Source organism: Heptranchias perlo, chromosome 19 (genome assembly GCF_035084215.1).
Source record: "Heptranchias perlo isolate sHepPer1 chromosome 19, sHepPer1.hap1, whole genome shotgun sequence".
Lineage (NCBI taxonomy): Eukaryota > Metazoa > Chordata > Chondrichthyes > Hexanchiformes > Hexanchidae > Heptranchias > Heptranchias perlo.
The window spans coordinates 17,418,179-17,438,993 of NC_090343.1; the positions used below are offsets into that span (position 1 = coordinate 17,418,179).

At 42.5% G+C, this 20,815-nt stretch overlaps 1 protein-coding gene across 9 annotated transcripts in view; it reads right to left on the reverse strand.

The window, feature by feature from the left end:
• Nucleotides 1-20,815, reverse strand: part of LOC137335195 (band 4.1-like protein 1) — a 230,893-nt gene that overhangs the window by 27,702 nt on the left and 182,376 nt on the right. For 8 of the 9 annotated variants that reach the window (XM_068000406.1, XM_068000403.1, XM_068000397.1 and 5 more), the window contains exons 10-12: nt 19,706-19,803; nt 15,251-15,426; nt 5,194-5,378 (exon numbers count right to left, since the gene is read on the reverse strand). In XM_068000406.1, coding sequence (XP_067856507.1) covers nt 5,194-5,378; nt 15,251-15,426; nt 19,706-19,803 — 459 coding nt within the window. The remainder of the gene's footprint in view (nt 1-5,193; nt 5,379-15,250; nt 15,427-19,705; nt 19,804-20,815) is intronic. The other variant, XM_068000402.1, reaches the window with a different exon arrangement.

Consider the following 20,815-nt stretch of genomic DNA (forward strand, 5'->3'; position numbering starts at 1 on the left):
AAGCAGTTCAGTTTAAATGTAGGTGATCTGATTTCAAATATTTTCTAGCCTCATCCTCCCTAAATATGTCAAAAGGTGCTTTTCCCAGATTTACTTTGTATGCATTCCAATTCATGTCATTTTCATGATAAACTAGATAGGTTATCATCAATCTCCTTGTTATCATGCTTGTATATTAACGAGTGCCAAATGGTATCTTGGTACAGCACTCAAAGTTTCAGTGTTTTTGTAACTGCATTAAATCTATAGCAAATGAAGTACAAATGTGAGTAATAAGCTATATTTAACTCAGAACTCATCAGTCACCAGTTTTCTCTCTGATGGAGGCAGTAACAATTCCTATGTCGAATATTATGCATTTCAGCAGTAATTCTAGCCATTTAAGGCAAGATGATCCAAACCCCACAGTAAAACAACCTTCCATCATATCAAATTACATTTGCACTTTCCACCTCCCCCCCTCCTCCCAATAAACAAGAAATCACTATTACACAGCTTAGTGAATTTCTACATCTAGTGGAAGTGACATTGCATCTAACTGGAAATTATGTTTCTAATGTTGATCAATACAGTCCACAGGATGGAAAATTATCAAAACACAAAAGAAAGCAATGGCAAGGGACTTTGTGCACAGCAAGCAAGTAAAAAGCATGGAGTGCTACACTGCAATGTAATGTATTCAGTGATCAAACAATTTCATCAAATGGTTAAGAATCAGTGCTTCTTTCAAAGAGTGAAGCCTCCGTAGCATTTTGACAGCACCGTAGTCACCTATGAAATGTATGTTAGTAAGTAGTGTACTGACAACAATGAAGAAACTATGATTCAGAAAATTATCACCCACTTTCCTGTGAGATAATGAGAAAGACCATTCAGTCTTATAATCTCTGAAACATCATGAATTTCCAGTTTTGTTATAATTCAATATTTCAATAGCAGTAAAAACTTGGATTTTGTAGGTGATAAATCTTGAAGGATATGAGTTGGATCTAACTGATGTTACATCTATATTTAGTTTGATGAATTAATCTCCATTTAAAAATAAATAGAAACCTTCTAACTTGAGAAATATTTTAAAAACAGGTATGAAAATGTTTCACATAAACTACAGTAAAAACCAATCCACAGTGGTCTGTACACTACCTCTTGCCTAAGTTTCGGCTCATCTTCATGTTCCATCTGACAGCAAAATTTTAAAAGAAATCAAGTCAATTAAATCCAAAACAAGAACAGTCATAATTTATTGATCCTCAAGTGAAAAATGGAATCAAGCTTGACAATTTGAAAAAAAATGCTTGAAACAAAGCAATTAGTGCAATGAAAAATAGATCAAATCAATAAGAGAAAGGATGCTGAATCAAAATATTGCAGGATGATGGAAATCTGAAATTAAAACAGAAAATGCTGGAAATACTCAGCAAGTGAGGCAGCATCCGTGGAGAAAGAAACAAAGTTAACGTTTCAGGTCGATGACCCTTCATCAGAACTGGAACAAGTTGAAGATAATATCAGTTTTTAAGCAACTGGGACTCTACCCTCCACCCTATCAGAGACCTTGCCTTTTGTTCTTTCCTCTCTTCCCCTGCCTCTTCCTCCCCCTTTCCCTGGCTCTGTACTTGCTTAAAAACTGTTTAATCTTCAACTTCTTCCAGTTCTGACAAAAGGTCATCAACCTGAAACATTAACTCTTTCTTTCTCCACAGATGCTGCTTTACTTGCTGAGTATTTCCAGCATTTTCTGTTTTTATATAAGACAAAGAATGCATTTACACTACAGGTTTAGAGTTGTTACAAAGCAGTTTCTGCTTCATACTGACACTAAACTTGTGTAGTGTAAATCTGGAGTTAAGGTCCAACTTGGCTCTGGAGTAAATAAGACTCTCTCCTCCAGGGAGTCTCAGTCTGATTCATTCCATGTCAGCTTGAACCCTGACTGGATTTAGTTTGCATTTACATCACTAAACCACTTTGTACCAATAATGCACTTGTACTGTAATTGCACCTGAAATCTACTGCTAAGCATTGGTTACTCAAGATCATTGAGAATGACCACAGCCAGCTTCCATATTTTTTGAAGGCAGTTGGTTTTAATGGAAAAAGATAAGTAATTCAGAAGGTGTAGTGGTACTGGTATATTTTTAGATTTATGACCTCTTCTACAAATGTGGTAGGATAAAGGACTGTAAACTCTATTTTTGCTTCTTATTCATTCTCTTCCACATATCCTGCATAAATTTCCCCAAGCAAAAGGTAGGAAGACCTGTCTAACTATAAGACACCATTGAGGCTACAGTCAAACTGTTTGTAATATGTTGCAACTTAGTGGAAATATCGTCTAAGTCAACACACTTAACATGAGCCCAAATTGTGACCAGAGCTTTTCTTTAATAAGTTTAAATATGGCTTCTTCCTTGCTCTTTGGATGAACTGCAGCAATCAATTTTCATTTCTTGTTTTGTAACATATCTACCCAATGTTTTCTCTTCATAGCAACTCATAGCAAGTTCACTGGGTTCACAGAAAAATGTTAGATTTGTTTACAAGCTAACAACGTAACCTGCAATTGTCTGAGTAACGGAATATATGCTCCATCTTGGTTTTATGCGAGGCAGCAAAAAATGCTGAAACAGTGATTTCTATCATTAAATAAAACTCAATTATTAGCTAGATAAGAATTTTGGACAAGGACTAAGCCATTCATCTCACTTGACAGTATAACAGCAAGGAGTGGTGATTGCCCATGTCTTGCAGTGCCTACTGAAGATAACTCTGTCCAGGTCAGCAACTAGATGCCACGGGTTCAATTTGAGTTTCAGAGCTGAAAATAAGCATTAAATATTCTGGTTTCTGAAGAGGTCTGGGTGCTCCTGGCCCCGTTCCTAAATCTAACAAATGGAGGATGTTGACCTGTTAAGCCAACTCCTAATCATGAATGAAAAAGTTATCATGGTTACATTTCACCTCAATATAAGACAAAATAAATAAGTCCTGAATATACGTCCGGAGGGTGTCATACACAGTGGAATTTTGCTTCTCTTGGTCCTGGAAATAGAAAGCAAACCTCTTCCAAAAAAACGTAATAGACCGCCTACATCAGTGCTCAACCACACATCAGGCCAAAGCGCAGTTCTTTTTTTCCCTCCTATAATAGCCTTTCTTTGCTTCAGTCATCATGGTCATTGTGAATAAGTGATTCAATCATAGGAAGACTATTCCTGAACAATTTGCACATGGCTAAAGTGCTTACCAAGAACTAGCATGGAAAGGAGAAACAAGAGTCTGTACTCCTAACAATTATCCCATTTACTGGCCCTTCAAGTAATTCACAGTTTAGTATTGCATGACTATCAGCCTTAGAAACTTTTATATTTGTGTCCACAAAATATCACTAGCCTTTCTGGGTTGGGTGATCCTTAAGGTTCAGAACTGGAATAGTCTGTTGTATTCCTAAAACTTTATGGATCCATTTCTCAAACAGATGAGAGCTATCAAAAGATAGATCAATTAATCTACTTAGGAAATCTGCAATAAGGCTGAGCTCACCAATCCTAAACATCTGGAAAGGAGCATTATTTCATTGAAAACCTATCCTCTACGCAAGTAATTGCAGGCTCATTAGAGGTGGAAGTTGGCTTTCTGGATCAGACAGCTGGAGCACCTTTCTTGATAAATATTTGTAGTGCTAGCCTTGGCTCAGTGGTCACATTCTTGCCCCACTTCAGACAATTGAGCACATAATCCAGGTTGACACTTCAGTGCACTACTGAGGAAGTGCTGCACTGTTGAAGGTACTAACTTTCGAATGAGACTTTAAAACGAGGCCCCATCTCCACTCTCAGGTGGATGTAAAAGATCCTGTGTGCTATTCGATGAAAAACAGGAGAGTTCTCTCAGTGTTCTGGCCAATATTTGTCCCTCAACTACCATCACTGTAACAGATTACCTCGTCATATATCTCATTGCTGTTTCTGGCACCTTGCTGTGCACAAATTGGCTGCTTTGTTTCCCGACATCACAACAGTGACTACACTTCAAAAATTACTTAATTGAGTGTAAATCACTTTGCAACATCCAGAGGTCGTGAAAGGTACTATATAAAGGTACTTTGCTCTGGTCATATTCAGCAACTTGTCCATCTGCTATCATAAAACATGTCGAGTATACCCGATAAGAACTGGTGTTGGTTGAGGGAGGAACGTTGGTCAGGACACTAGTGGAACCATGCTTATCTGCGTATTGCATCAGATATATTGAAATAAACAGTATTTTTAAAATGTATGTGACAATACATACATAGCAATAGTACTAGCAGCAGGTGCTGCGCTGTTTCTATAACAGCAGCAGCCGGCATGTATCTATGCAAGTTAGTGGACCTAGTGACAGTAGGCCCGATTGGACTCTTTCCTGCACCTAACCCTGAACATGTACTCTTCTCTATGTATCTCATCATGCTGTCCTGAGTCACTCTCCAATATCTCTGATTCAGGGCCTCACATCACTCCTCATTATGTTGGACTGCAGTCTCTCACCACTCTATGTCTCATTACTCTCTGGCTTCTTGATGTTTTTCCCAACTTTCTTCTTGCTGTTGGTTATTGATTGTACTTTTGGGTAGTCACTATTAATTTCAAGCACTTCCAAATCAGGTACAGCATCATTTGGAGATGAAAGATCCCTCTGCTCTGTGCCAAGATTGCACCTTAACACCAATCTTAGAAAAGCACTCATTCTCTACCAATATGAATTTGACCATTTCCTTTCTCAGGCATCCTCATGACCTTTCCTAGTGGGGCTGCAATTTCTGTTGAGTCCTGGGCAGTTTTGAGCTGTGGGCTTACTTCCAAGAGGAACTAAATTTGAGCTGCTCACACTAATATCATTTAGGATCCTTCGAACCAGCACAGAGAGAAGATTCATCCCATCAGAATCAGCTCGATTTGAATCCAGTCCCAGCAGTGAATTTGGATAGTGTGTCTTTAATTATGCCGTCCAACTTGACTCTGACATGGAGACAGACAGAGTCACACAGAAAGGGAAAAAAAAAAGAGGATTTATTTACAGAAACACGCTACCCTGCCAGGCTAGACATTAGTCTCTTTTGTATTTCTACACAATCCCACGGATCTCCTTGACTATTGGCTAATAGCAAAAAGATTGTCTGCATCAAGATCTTAAAACTTCAACACTGTGTACCTTCATTTCTTTAATTTTTGTTGGTGTGGTTACTTCATCTGTTTTTTCTGATTTTTGGGAGGATTTCTTGCTGTCTGACTGTGTTGTGTCTGGAGTCTCTGTCCTTGAAGTCTCGCTTGCGTCTTTTGTTGACTCCTTCAAAAGTGCATCGTGATTTTCCCCAACTGAAGCTGGACGGAAAAACTCTGCAAGTCAGAATATCTGACGTAAAATGTGATCACTATGCTCTAACACATTTTATACAAAGCAATTTGAGTGCAACTTGATACAAGGGAAAGTCAAGGTACATTAGATTAATCCTGAAAACACAATGTGAAAGAAATTGGTCCCCGCTGGCCCGTTTGTCGAGTTGCACTCTGGAGGTGTGCCAGCTGTAGATTTGGCAGCTGGCAACTTCTAAGTGTCCAAGACCCCCGCCTAAAACGGGCTAATCAGAGTCCTAACGGCTGTTTCAGGACCCCACTGCCAAATTCAGCATAAATTGGGCCGAGTATGTGCCACGCATGTAATACCAGAAGTCGACACATCAAGAGCTCACCAGCCTTGGAAAATTCGCCTGGCTCCGAGGTGGAGCCAACTCACAAGTAAGTCTTTATACTTACCTGGCTGCACGTAAAGGATGAGCAGCAGTATTCCTCCTGGCTCCACAACAATACTGCTGGCTTGCGCTGGCCCGGACTCAACCCCTACTGTTTGCCTCCCACCCCCAGACTTACTTGTGGGTTGACTCCATGTTGGAGCCAGGTGAGTTTTCCAGGGCTGGTGAGCTGCATTGGGATGTCCGATTGGCATCCTCAGTTCACCAGTTTTATGTTGATATGAGGCTCATGGTCCACTTTGCAATGGGACTCGGGCCCACGACTTTGGGCGTGTGCTCCAGATGCACCGGCTTCTGGTGTTACACCAATTTCTCCCCCATTATGTCCACACTTGTATATCCTATCTTTACCTGATAATGCATAACATCAATCTTATTTTCAAATATACTACTACAGCCAAGGCCCCATGTTATTCAAGCAAATAAGGATGCGAATTGTTGATTATTTATATTGAAGTCAAACATACAGAGTTAATATGATGAACAAATTTATACGGATGCAGGGTTGCAATTTAACACTAGCCTACACCTCATTAGTGGAATAAATAAAAAATGGCATTCAAGAGTGAAACTGATGTTAGCTCTAATGTGCCAACAAGATATTGGATTCATAGAATCACAGAATATTACAACATAGAAACAAACCATTTGCACCATTGTTTACGTAAACCACCTAGTTTAATCCCACTGTCCTGCTCATTCCCCAAACCCTTTAATATTCCTTTTTTCTCAAGCAACTATCCAATTCCTAGTGAAAAGAATTTATGGACTTTGCTTCAACATCAGAGTGACTGAGCATTCCACATTCTAACCATCCTGTACAAAAAATACATATTTTTTAAGCTTTCCTTTCAATTTTTTTGATTATTGTAAATGTGTTGTTTTGTTACTACCTCGTTAATCAGTGAAAACCATCACTTTTTACCTCAAAACTTTCATAATCTTGAAGATTTCTATCAAGTCACCTCTTCACCTTCTCAGCTCAAGTGGAAAAGCCACAACTTCTCAACTTTGTCCACATAACTGTCAGCCTTCATCCCTTTCCATTTTTTTTTTGCTTGATTTGTGCAGCCCTTTCGACATATCAAACAAATAATTTAAACTACTATATGTGCACTGATATTAACATATTGGATCTGGATTTCCCCAGTAGAACAATCACTCACACATACAGCTAAATATTTTATATCACATCACTGCAGAGTGCTCTTTGAAAAGCAGTTCAAGAGAGCAGCACAAATGCATCTTGCCCCCAGCGGTTTGACTTTCACATTCACTTACTCTGGTTTTCAAAGAGCGGAGAAGTACTAAGATCTCTAAGCTACAGCTTTATCTCACTGAAAGAACAAACCTCTTTATTTTTGACACGTATTACAATAATTTTACATGAAAAGCATGGTAGTCTGTGCAAAATAGGGTCACTTTAAATGAAAATTACTGCACTGGAGTTCTATGAATTAATGAACAGATTGTAGGTAGAGCTCACTTCACTCGGGTTTTAATCTGCAATCTTCCCTCACTTGCCAAGGTGATGTAGAGTGTAGCAGGTTATTGTTTTGAGGGAACTTTCCTTTTTGCTTTAAAAGGGACAATTCACTCATGTGAATTATTATTCCAAAAATGGTCTGCGCCAACATAATGGGCTCAATTTTACCATGGTGGTGGGTTGGCAGCAGGAGGGTGGGTTGGCAGCAGGAGGGTGGAGGTGCGCGTGGCAAACCCGCATGAACTAAACTTAACGTTTCTGACGCAATCGCACGTTGATTGCTAGTGATTAACGTCCTCTTCGGGTTTCGCGCCCGGCAGCTAGCCTGATTGACAGGCTGGCTGCCATCAGGAGCTGCAACTCGAGTTGGGGGGTGGGGGGGGGACGAGAGAGAGAGAGAGAGAGAGAGAGAGAGATGTCATCCAGCGCTGGAACGGAAGACTAGTGGGGGGGCAGGAGAATGGAAGATCCGGTGCTGGACTGGAAGACCGGGGTGAGGGGAGAAAGAGGGGGACCGACGGGAGGGTGAGGAGGGGGACCGACGGAGCGGGAGACATTGGACATCGGAGCAGGTTTCAAAGGTAGGTTCATTTAGTGTTTTCACTTCCTTGCATGGTTTTTTAAATTTAATTTATTTTGTTTCTTTTTCCCTGATCCGGTCCAGGTTTCACCAGGCATGAATCAGAAGCGGTGGGCAAGCTGCCCAGGTAAGTTAAAAATCTTTCGAATCCCTTGATCTGTCACAGGTAAAGTGCCTTAAGTACCTCAGTGAGGTACATTTGGCTCTTTAACTGTCATCCCGCTGACAATTAAAGCCGGTGGGACTTCCGTTTTCGGGTCGCCCGTGCGCACACAGGTGGGTCCCTGGGAAACTCTGAAGTCGGCGGTTTGGAGCCGGCTTCCGAACCCGAACGGGATTTCCGCGATTTTCAGACCCCCCCCCCACCACTCCCACAATTGCCTCCTAAAATCACCCACAATGTGTTCAAAATTATGATAAGTTTTGAAAAAGTAAATCTTCCATTAGTCAGTGCATCAGTAACTAGATTTCCACCAAAAGAGAAAAGGGAGATGTCAGGAGAATTTTTTCTGCAGAAGATTGTTAAGACATGGAATGAATTATCAGAAACAGCAATGGAAGCAGAATGCATAATAACTTTTAAAAGGGAAGTGGGTATACATTTGAAAAATAAATAAAAGGGTATAGGAAAGAAAATTATGGAATACGATTGTGGATAGCTTATTTAGAGACCTAGTACAGGTGCAATGGGCTGAATGGCCTCCTTCTGTGCTGTAAAGTTCAATGATTCTCACCTTAGCAAGAGTCATAGAATAATCAGAAGGGACATTTCACTACAGGCACGAGAGAGTGAGAGTACTGTGGTGTTTGCCAGCTATGACTTTCGTACATGCGAATGAATTGCTGTGAGCAGGGGAAAGGCTGCTCCTAGATTCAGTGATGCCTCACTCCAGGTGCTACCGGATGGGGTGAGGAGGAGGAGTGTTCTACCCGGTGGATGGGAGGAAGTGGCCTGCCTCTGCCGTCAAGGCGGCCTGGCCCAAGGTGGCAGAGGAGGTCACCAGCAGCAGCAGCATCTCCCGCATCTGGATCCTGTGCAGGAAGCACTTCAATGAACTAATTAGGTCAGCCAAAGTGAGTACACTTATTCAGTCTCCTACATTCAGTCTTCCACATCACCGCCCCCACCCCACAACTCCTTCTGCACTGCCAACACTACTCTATCACATCACTTCTCACACCCACTCAAACCTCATCCTCAACTTACCAGCACTTCCTCACCTCCCCATTACTCACCCTACCACTACCATTCAACCCAATCTTCATACAATGTCGTGGCTCTGTCTCATACTCACCCTCTGATGCATCTCTTTCACGGTCAGCCTCACCCAAAACAATGCATTCATCGGTTGGCCACGTCACCATCACTCACTCACGCGTCTGTACTTTCTCCCCTTATAGGAGAAGAGAGCCCAGAATGCACAGGAGAGGGCGAGGACCAGAGGGGGGCCGCCACAGATAGTCGTCCTCACAGACGTGGAGCAGGAAGTGCTGGAGCTGAGCCGAACCTTTGAGTGCCTGTCAGTCGGGGACGCCGAGACTGGCACCCGACAAACGACTGGTGACAGAACATTCAGCACACACAATATGAATTGATGTTAACATGCCTTGTCATATTCACCACCTCAACATTTGTGATCATGCTCAATATTGCCTTCTGTTCTCCGACAGGGCCTTCAGCGACCGCTGTGACGGCGGAGGGCGATTCCTCAGAGGACCTGCCGGCCTCTGAGGGGGCAGCGTCACATCTGAGCGAGCCATCCACCAGCGCAGATATACACACCTCGGTGCGTACTTGTCCGCAGTTGGTTGGGGTCGTACATGGTGGGTTACCACACACGTGAGCACGGGCAGACACTGGTGGCAGGGGCAGCTGTGGAGAGTCCACGTCGGTGGGAGAACTCTTCTCCTGACACTGCTCAGCTGGACACAGATGCTGAACCCTGGGGACCATCCATTAAAAGGAGAATGATCGAGGGGCAGCAGCACATTTGCGAGGTGCTGGAACAGGTGCCACGTGCACTCTCCACAATCGCGCAGAGGATGGAGGAGTCTAACTCCTGCATGAGTTGAATGGTGGCACAGGTAAGGGAGGGTATCTCTGAGATACTGTCACAGGGACATGAGGGCATCTCTGAGATAGTGTCGTCGGTCAGTGCGGGAATGTCTGCGATGGAGAGAAGGCTAGCCTCCATTAAGCTTTGAGCACGGCTCACCAATAAATCCATTCATGCCCTGACAACGGCCGTTCGGACTCAGGGTGAACAACATTCTGCCACCTCAAACAGGCAGGCAGATACACTAGCATTGGCCTTACAAGGCTTCACACATGTCCTCCAAACTGTTGTCCAGCAGAGTGGTAGGAGTGGTGTGGGCCTGGCCCAGGGGAGGGATGATAGCGAAAGGGGAAATGGAAGTGGGGACACCACTCAAAGCACCCCATGTCTCACCTGTTGCCCCCCTCTCAACCAGTACCCGCAATGCTGCCTCCTCTCCAGGTGGCTGAGTCTGCCCCTGCACAGGTGAAGCAATCTTTGGACGGGCCCTCACGGGCACCGAAACCCAGAGGGCGTAGGCCCAAAGCATCTAATCGGTCAGAGCATGAACAAGAGCAACCTGCCACTACCTCTGCTGCAGCCACAAGGGATGCACCATGTAGAAGTAGTCGGAAGCGAAAGGCGAAGGTTTTGTGAGCACAAAGGGGATGCACAAGGGTGTTTGACGGTTGGTCATGTTTTTTATTAATATTTGCTTTTTGTTAATGGCACATTAAATATTATTATTGTCACCACTACTGCCACGTCTTGGCCATTCTCGAAAGGACCTTATTACAGAAGCCAGTCATGAGGTTCACCATGAACGCCCGCATTTGATGCCACCCACTGGGTCACTCTACAGTGGGCGTATGCGTAGTTGCATGACTGTTTTGTGCAGTGGGGTGAGGCGGGGGGGGGGGGGGGGGGGGGTGCTGTGGCCGCTGCTCTATCCAGGTGGTGAGGACTGGACTCTTCGCGCTGTCTGATGTTAGGAGAACCGTTCAAATATCAGTGACTCCCTGGCCTCACGAACAGTCAGGTGAGCCGGGTGAGCCGTTGTTCTGCCCATGGGTTGCTGCTCCTCCTCCTCCTCGTGGGTGGCAGCTGTAGATGGGGCCTCCTCAAGCTGCACCCCTCTCTGTTGTGCCATGTCGTGCACATGACTATAATGCGTCCCACTCTGTCTGGTGCGTATTGAAGCGCTCCCCCAGAACGATCAAGGCACCTGAAACGCATCTTGAGCAGCCCTACAGCGTGCTCCATTGTAGACTTGGTAGCGATGTGGCTGTCGTTATATCGACGCTGTCGCTCAGTGGTGGGGTTCCTCAGAGGTGTCATGAGCCAGGTGTGCAGGGGGTATCCTTTGTCCCCGAGAAGCCAGCCCTTGCGGGTGTTCAGTGTGTGGAAGAGGAGTGGGATGCTGGACTCCCGGAGGATGAAGGACTCGTGGCAGCTGCCAGGGTATCAGGCACACATGTGAAGGAATCTCTTGCGGTGGTCACAAACGAGCTTAGTGTTGATGCAGTAATAGCTGTTCCTGTTGATGAACAGTCCTGGCACATGTGGAGGTGCTCGTATTGCTCTATGGGTGCAATCGATTACACCCTGCACCCGTGGGAAGCCAGCCACAGCATGGAATCCCACTGCCCTCTCCGTCTGGCTGAGGTCGTCCATGGGGAAGTTGACCTAGTGCGAGGCCCTGCGAAACAAGCCATCGGTGACCTGCCTTATGCACTTGTGTGCAGATGACAGAGACCCCGGCGGCACCCTGGAATGATCCGGAGGCGAAGAAGTTGAGGGCAGTGATGACTTTGACAGCGACAGGTAAGGAGATGCTGCTCAGCCCAGCAGGGAGCAACTCAGCATGAAGGAGGCTGCAGATGTCTGTGACTACCTGGCGACTGACTCTCAGCCTCCGTATGCACTGCACCTCAGAGGTCCAGGAAGCTGAGCCTTGGTCTGTGGGCCCTGTTGCAAGGGTAGTGCCTCCTGCGACGTTGCACTCTGTTGTTGCCCTCCGTGCTCTTGTGCAGGTGCCTGTGGCGCAGCACTGTGTTGTAGAGCTCCACGTGGCGGAGGTGGACGCCATGCCTGGCGAGGCTGGTGATGTTGCTCGTCCTCGGATGAAGTGATGAATGCAGCCATGATGCCCCCCCTATCCTGATGGTGAGAGTTTGAGGGGGTCCGCAAAGTAGGTAAATATGTTTGCACAGCAGAGTTTTGGGTGAAAAGTAAGAATTTTGAGTGAAAACACAAAGCTCCTGTAGCCAAAACTGTGTCTGAAGTGACAGAGTGCCCTGCTGCAATAAATGACGTTTTCTCCTCACCTGTAAAATAATGATTTGCATCTCCCACTGGCTGCTGGCTGAAACACATCTGTTGCAACAGGGAGTGATTCCCACAGCACGGGAAACACACTGAGGATGCTTCAAAATAGCACCCCTGCCAAAATGTCTACTCAATCAGGTATCTGAAGTACTTTAACTATATGTAAAAGTATGTAAATTATCATCCCGCCGGCTTTAATTGCCGGTGGGACTCCTGCATTCGGGAGGAGCGCGTGCACAGTCAGGCCACCTATTTACACTTTTGTAAAATTACATTTAACCCAGAGCTGCAATGTGTGATATATATGCTACTGCACCACAGTAGGAGACAGGGTGAATTTGTACACTTCTTATACCAACAAGAAACTTGACTCAATGATTACATCAAATAATTTTTTTGAATGTCGAATTGAACCTCTATAAATTCAGAGTTTACAGGACACCTTTCATTGTGATATCTGGTATCAACAGTTTAAATAGCTGATAAAAGTTAAATGAGAAACCAGTCACTTTCTATACTTAAAAAATGTGTTACAACTTCATGAGGGACCCCAGAACTAGAAGCAACATTATGTCATAAACAGCGGCATCTATATTTCATGAGCAACATTAATTGCAGAATCATAGAAATCATAGAAAATTTATGGCACAGAAAGAGGCCATTCGGCCCATCGTGTCCGTGCCAGCCGAAAATGAGCCACCCAGCCTAATCCCACTTTCCAGCACTTGGTCCATAGCCTTGTAGGTTATGGAACTTCAGGAGCATATCCAGGTACTTTTTAAATGAGTCGAGGGTTTCTGCCTCTACCACCCTTTCAGGAAGTGAGTTCCAGACCCCCACCACCCTCTGGGTGAAAAAATTTTTCCTCAGCTCCCCTCTAATCCTTCTACCAATTACTTTAAATCTATGCCCCTGGTTATCGACCTCTATGCTAAGGGAAATAGGTCCTCCCTATCCATTCTATCTAGGCCCCTCACAATTTTGTACACCTCAATTAAATCACCCCTCAGCCTCCTCTGTTCCAAAGAAAACAACCCCAGCCTATCCAATCTTTTCTCATAACTAAAATTCTCCAGTCCTGGCAACATCCTTTTAAATCTCCTCTGTACCCTCTCTAGTGCAATTACATCCTTCTTGTAATGTGGTGACCAGAACTGTACGCAGTACTCAAGCTGCAGCCATCTAGTGTTTTATACAGTTCTAGCATAACCTCCCTGCTCTTATATTCTATGCCTCGGCTAATAAAGGAAAGTATTCCATATGCCTTTTTAACCATCTTGTCTACCTGTCCTGCTACCTTCAGGGATCTGTGGACATGCACTCCAAAGTCCCTCACTTCCTCTACACCTCTCAGTATCCTCCCATTTATTGTGTATTCCCTTGCCATGTTTGACCTCCCCAAATGCATTACCTCACACTTCTCTGGATTGAATTCCATTTGCCACTTTTCTACCCACCTGACCAGTCCATTGATATCTTCCTGCAGTCTACAGCTTTCCTCCTCACTATCAACCACACAGTCAATTTTTGTATCAAATGCAAACTTCTTAATCACACCCCTACATTTAAGTCCAAAACATTAATATATACCACAAATAGCAAAGGACCTAGTACTGAGCCCTGCGGAACCCCACTGGAAACAGCCTTCCAGTCACAAAAACACCTATTGACCATTACTCTTTGCTTCCTGCCACTGAGCCAATTTTGGATCCAACTTGCCACTTTCCCTTGGATCCCATGGGCTTGTACTTTATTGACCAGTCTGTCATGTGGGACCTTGTCAAAAGCCTTGCTAAAATCCATGTAGGCTACATCAAATACACTACCCTCGTCGACCCTCCTTGTTACCTCCTCAAAAAATCCAATCAAGTTAGTCAGACACGACCTTCCTTTAACAAATTCACGCTGACTGTCCTTGATTAATCCATGCCTTTCTAAGTGACAGTTTATCCTGTCCCTCAGAATTGATTGAAATAATTTGCCCACCACCAAGGTTAGACTGACTGGCCTGTAATTACTCAGTCTATCCCTCGCTCCCTTTTTAAGCAACGGTACAACGTTAGCAGTTCTCCAATCCTCCAGCACCACGCCCGTATCCAGTGAGGATTGGAAAATGATGGTCAGAGCCTCCACTATTTCCTCCCTTGCTTCTTTTACCAGCCTAGGATACATTTGATTTGTTTTGCATTGTGACAAAAATGTGTTCTGTCACATTTTTCAAATGCATTTTGCCTTAATACAAATTTCAAGTCCTATTCTGCACCCTTTAGATTTGCATTTCATTTGTAGAAAATTGCTAAGGTGGAGGTTGGGGCCGTATTAATGTGGCACCTGAAGTACTGCAACCATAGTTATGTTTTAGTTTCTTCACCTTTTACAACTACTGTGCTGCAATGCATTCTGGCAGCAATGCAATTTATGTTGTGTACAGAAGTTTAAGAAAATGCTCATTCACATCTCACCTGTCATTAGTGCTCTTTCATTTCTTTATTTGTAATTGTTAAACTTGCTTCTTCATTCTTGGCTGGAAAAAGTCATGTCTTACATGTACATGTACCATGTGAAGCCATTTGTACCCTGGTGAAATCTTGGTGCACCATCGTAAAAGCTTACCTAGAAACCCATTCATTTGCCCTCAAAAATATTTGAACAGTGTCACAAAATAATGCTTCGCACTTTCAAAGAAAATCATAACCTTTAAGCATTTAAGGTAGAATGCACGGGTGCACCAAAAAATCTAATAGTGATTGGACAGTGATTCAAATTTATTTTAGTTGCTTTAGTTATTTACATCACAGCATTTTACACATAGAGGAAGTCCCATTTAGGGGACAAAAATGCATTACACCCTTTCATGAAAAAGAAGAAAAATATGAAGCAGTGGAGGAGGTGGCACCACAGGTATTGTGAGCTTAATGGGCTAAGATTCCTCACCAGTTTACGCACTGCACTTTTTTGTAGCACATGCTCTTTTATGGCACTCATGCATTGTGCCAACCAAAATATCAAATGTCAAAATAAAATCATACCTCCATCTAGACTTCTTGACATTGTATATCTTTTGCTTGAGGAGCGTTCAAAATAGGGTGCTGGACGATGAATTAATGCACTGGCTTGCCTTGTTTGAGCCTGTGTACGGCCACTGTAACGGAACTTTGAGCCCATTACAAGGAACCCCTTTGGAGGTGGCTCAGGGGACACAAGTCTAAAAGGAAGTTAATGAAAAAAGTTATTCCATATAAAAGACTGAGACAAGTTTTTCCAATGACTAAAATAACAGACAAAATAACTTACAACTTACAAAGTAAAGGTGTGACAACAACTTACATTTAAAAAGCACCTTTAAAATAGAAGAAACGTCTCAAAAATGCATCTCAGAAGCTTAATCAAAATTAAAATTGATAGGGGGAGTGATGGGCATGGAGTTGGGTGGCAACAACACATTCTAGACCCTTAGAGAAGAAGGGGAGGTTGGAGATGGAGTAGTAGTTGTAGAGGATGATGGGGACAAAGGTCACCTTCTTAAGGAGCAAGATGTTACAGCAGTTTTGAAACAGCTTATGAGTCCTGAAACAATAACATAACCACCTTATTCCAGATCTAGTTTCTAATGAAACATCTTTATGTTTCTTCAGCTCAGTAACTTTACGGAGTCTGTCTGCTGTTTGCCAACAACTGTGCTGTGGCTACCACTGACTACAAGAGAAACTACTGTTAGAGTAACTAAAGCTCCAGTGTTGGGCTCCTCTTTTCATATTCCAATGATTTTCTCTGATTTGCACCCAATTAGAATTCAGATCCTTTGTTCAACAGAGAAGCTGAATAGTTGTTCAGTGTTGACACCAACACACCTACGAAGAATTGCAGTTGTGTTCTCATTTATCTCTAGAAACTGCAAATAAACACTGGAAAGACATCTTGGTGATGGTTCCTTCATTTTCACGGTAAATCACAATATTTTATGAACAGCTCTGTTACCAAAAATCAATAGTTGTTCATATTGGTTGAAAATATTATGCTGCTCTTCATTAGTGTTAAAAGATTTATAAGCCGTACAGCATTGTGGGTTGTCCCCGCAGGTAGAAGCAAAAATCACCTGAGGAGTCTTCACTCTTGCAGACAGCCAAACAGTAGTAATGGTAGTGGCCAAAGATTCAAGGACTGCCTGTCCCACCCTGCCCTCTCAGAAGTGAGTAGATTGGTGATGGGGGAGGGCATGGGGAACATCAAGAGTACAAAATCAGAGAAAGAACAAAGGGGATTACTCCCTTAATGGAGGGTCCATAAACTCAAAAAAGAGGAACAAACAGCTTTATTTATATGACATTTCAAATCTGTGATTAAATAAACACAGTAAGGATTTTCACTACATAAAACATTACAGTGTAAGTAAGCATTTGTGTGAGTCACTGGTCTTGGAAAGGTACATCAGTGGGATCCAACCTCACGCTGTTCCAATAAAATACATTTAAAAATAAAATCTTGTTTGTTGGAATTGTATTATAATCAGACACAAACATTCCGGTTCCCATCTTCACTTGAATGCCTTCATCATTGGAGGGTCTACCCTCTACCCGAAGGGTATGGGGAGAGAGTGGGAATGTGGTATTGAGATAGAGGATCAGCCATGATCATATTGAATGGTGGAGCAGGCTCGAAGGGCTGAATGGCCTACTCCTGCTCCTATTTTCTATGTTTCTATGTTACCCTTTAAATCTCTAAAGTATAAAGTGATCACTCTTACTGTGACTTTACTAGGTGATTTTCCATTATCCAAGGTACAGCATCATTTTGTAAAAACATTTGGAAGAAAAGTGTGATGATTTCCAGACATCACCTCAAGATTGCTGTAATAGTATCATTACAATGTAACCAGATGATCTATTTTTAAAAGGACTTACTTGGCAAAAATATCTGGCATGATAAAAAACCCATCTGTAAATGTGTTATTGGTTTCATAACAATCTGCAGCTAAATGTTGCAAGCAAAATGATACTGTATAATTTTTATTATATAAAACAGAAATAACAGTTTTCGCTTATATAGCCTTTTAATGTAGCAAACATCCCAAGGCACTTCATGGTAAAAAGGGAGGGGTTGGAGTTAAGCAAACACCTGTCAGCGGCAGGAGAATTCGGCAAGGTAACAGACAGCATGGTTAAAGAGATGCATTTTGAGGAGGACTTTTGAAAGTGGATAAAGTAGCAAAGCAGAAGGGTTTAGGGGGAGAGAGAGCTCTAAAGGTTATGGTTCGAGCTTTCTCCAACTCTTAAGTTGAGCTTTAAATTTTAAGCAGAGGTGAGTGAGTTTTCATAAGCAGGCTGAAACTCAAACTAACATCTGCAATGCTAGCATTAACTTAGCGAGCCACAAGACTAAGGATTACCCTTAAGTGGCAGTGTAATGCATTGGAAATTACTCTGAGTGCCCAACACATTCTCCTTTCTACTCTGAAAGGCCACACTGTCAGACTATTAAGTTCAGGCTAAAGCTAAGGGTCACATTTATTTACAAACAACACAGTACGCAGCAGCAGTAACACACGGCAAGAAACTAGCAGTACCACACTTAAAACAATAAAGTAGAATCAGTCCACAAGGGAGTAGAATCTACTTGTTACACAGTCCAATAATCTGCAAGATTTTTCAAAGAAACACTCAATAGACATCCTGAAAGCATGTCATGTGAGTCATGCAATTCCTATGTTGACCTCATGGAGTTCAACTTCACAAGTGAACAGAGCTAAATAGGAGGGAAATCTTTTACTTATCCCAAGCGAAAGGCCTCCGGTGACTGAGCTATCAATCAAGATCAAGATCAAGGATACAATGGAGCATATTGTGCATAGAATGGCTTGATGAATAGATGTTCCCACTTTGAATATTTATTAATAAATAATTTGATTAGCAGCTGGGATAAAGGCTTGGTATCATGAAAATTACAAATTATCAAACTGCCCTGTATCTCAGACAGTTTAGCTTGAGTCTCCATTTTGAATTTTAGTAAGAAATTCAGCAACCACTTTGACTCTAAGTTATTTCAAAACTGTATGATATAAAATACATACATTTTCCCTATTTAATGCAGAATGAATGTTCACAACTGTGCTTTTGCCACATTCGAATTCACTGTCAAAATGGCAGCAGGAAGAGGGGAATGCACATCACAAACAAAAGAGAGTGAAATAGAAAACTACCAACATTCAGTTTCTGAGATGGCATCAGCAACATGTAGCCACAAACAACAAGTAAAAACTGGTCACGGCATGACCACATTATACAAGAGTTTTTGTTGCCCTCAAAGCTGTGTTTAGGCAGGCTTGAAAAGAAAATGTGGTTATGATTCTATTGAATGAGCAAGATATGGTTAATGGAAAAATTGTTGTATTTTTACCACTTAAGAACTTTTAGTAAACCATTTACACATGACTAGAACCAGAAATTTCAGTTTGGCAGGTGACCTCACAGGTGCCCACAAGTAAATATTTTGTAATTTAAAAAAGAGCTAAAGGTCTGCTTAAAATAGAATAACCATGCCAGTGCTATTTATTTTGAAGATTAGGCAGCATTTGCAGTTGGAGACCAACATAAGATTTGTGTCCTCCATTCTAAAATCTTGGACTGAAGATATATGATTGTCAATCAGATTACGAATAACTTGTACAGTTCCTTACATAGAATTACATAGAATGTACAGCACAGAAACAGGCCTTTTGGCCCAACAGGTCCATGCCGGTGTTTATGCTCCACACGAGCCTCCTCCATCCAAAAACATCAAAATAACCAGGGATGTGAAAAATGCATCTTCAATCCTGAAGTAAGACAACCAGAAATATTTGAGTTATGGCACGACAGACTTTTGCTGGATTAAAAGAATGACTAACGAGCGAGTACTAGTGAGTACAAAAAAAGAGAGAAGTGATGAGGCTGATAATAATGAGAAAATTGTCATATTGTGGGCACATTAATCACAAGGATGGTTATTGGTATTGTTATTGTCTGGAAACATTGAGGATAATAGATCAAGATGCAGGCTGTGCAGAAACTAGAGAGCATGCACTGCACTGGTTGCTAACCTCCAGAATAAGGCAGGCAGCGAGAGAGTTAGATAGAGAGAGAGAGACACAAGAAAATATTTTAACAGGAAATCTTCCACACATCAAGATATACTGTTGTTGGGCACTGCAACTTTCACTAGCAATATCTGTCTGGTATATTTTAAACTGAATTATAAGATCACTCTAATATACAATAACTTCCAATATCATATGTACTGTTATGAATCCCTCGCTGACAGAAACAGTACATAAAGGCACTCTTTCTACAACATATTCCCCATTGCTTTTACATGGTACCCTAGGGTAGTATTGTAAAGAAACTCTAATGTATTGACACAATTTGAAAAAAGTCTCTTGAACCCATGTGCAATACATCTAAAAATTCTCTGCAGTCATAACAAATGATAGCCCTTGCTTTCCTGTTTACCTGAAGAAAGTGTGATGCTCAATGCAGACTTTCCAGAGTCTCTTGGCAGCCCGATGATTTGGAAGCTTGAAACCAATGGTGCTTTCAAATTGCTCGTACTGGAAAATGAAACAAAACACGAATATGTTAAAGCATAAACCGTCTACATTTTCAGTCTATTACACAAATTACTGAGGAGCAAACAAATGTTTTCACTTGGCTTCCTGAAGTTGTATGTAATAGTATTGTCAAAAACCAACTGATATCACATCAATTGGTGACTGGGTCAGAGGTTGGGGGTGGGGGAGGAGGGAAAAGTGTTCCGTGGCCAGATTGGGAGGGGGAATCTGTGGCCTGAAGAGGGGAATTGGTAGCCGGCAAGGGGGTGGGGGGAGAGGGGATGGGGAACCAGCCCACATTCTTTTAATGTTGGGTTAGTAGAAGTACTCGTGCTCCTCCCGGCTTCACATTCAGGTGAGTGTGGGGCATTCTTGCCAGTCAGCACCATGTTGTGCTGTGTGTTTGAAAAGTGTTTGAAAATCCACAACAAAGCAAGAAGCGCAGGACCCTAATTTAGATAAATTATTTTTCACTTTCACCGTTTCTCAATATGGTGGGAGGCGCACATCCGACCGGAAATGTGAGCACGCTTCAACGCAGCCATTTTGGGTACTTAGTAGGCCGATTAGACCCATAAAAACGGTTGCTGTGCGGCTGAATTTATAGGCCATTAACTACCTTCCTCTGAAGTTTAAATCGTGAAGGATCAACCTATAAAGACAATGAATGTTGTCAACATTCTCCATTCTGCAAACTTGCATACATTAACAGAAAGATTGCCCAAACACCAAGCAGACTTTGGCCTAATTAATTTCTGAGTAGAGACAGTGGCACTAACAACAAAGGTGTGCCGTCTTTCATTAAAACTGAATGTATCTGGATATTTTTACGCATTGTTCCTTGCCTTGATACATACAAATGAACTCCTTTTCAGTTAGGCCATGTTTTAAATTGAGGTGTACCCTATCTAAAATCATATAAAAAAATATAATATAGAAATATTCCTCAATTTGCCATGGAACAAAAACTCTGCTTTTGTCATAGTGATATCCATGTTTGAATGATGACTGT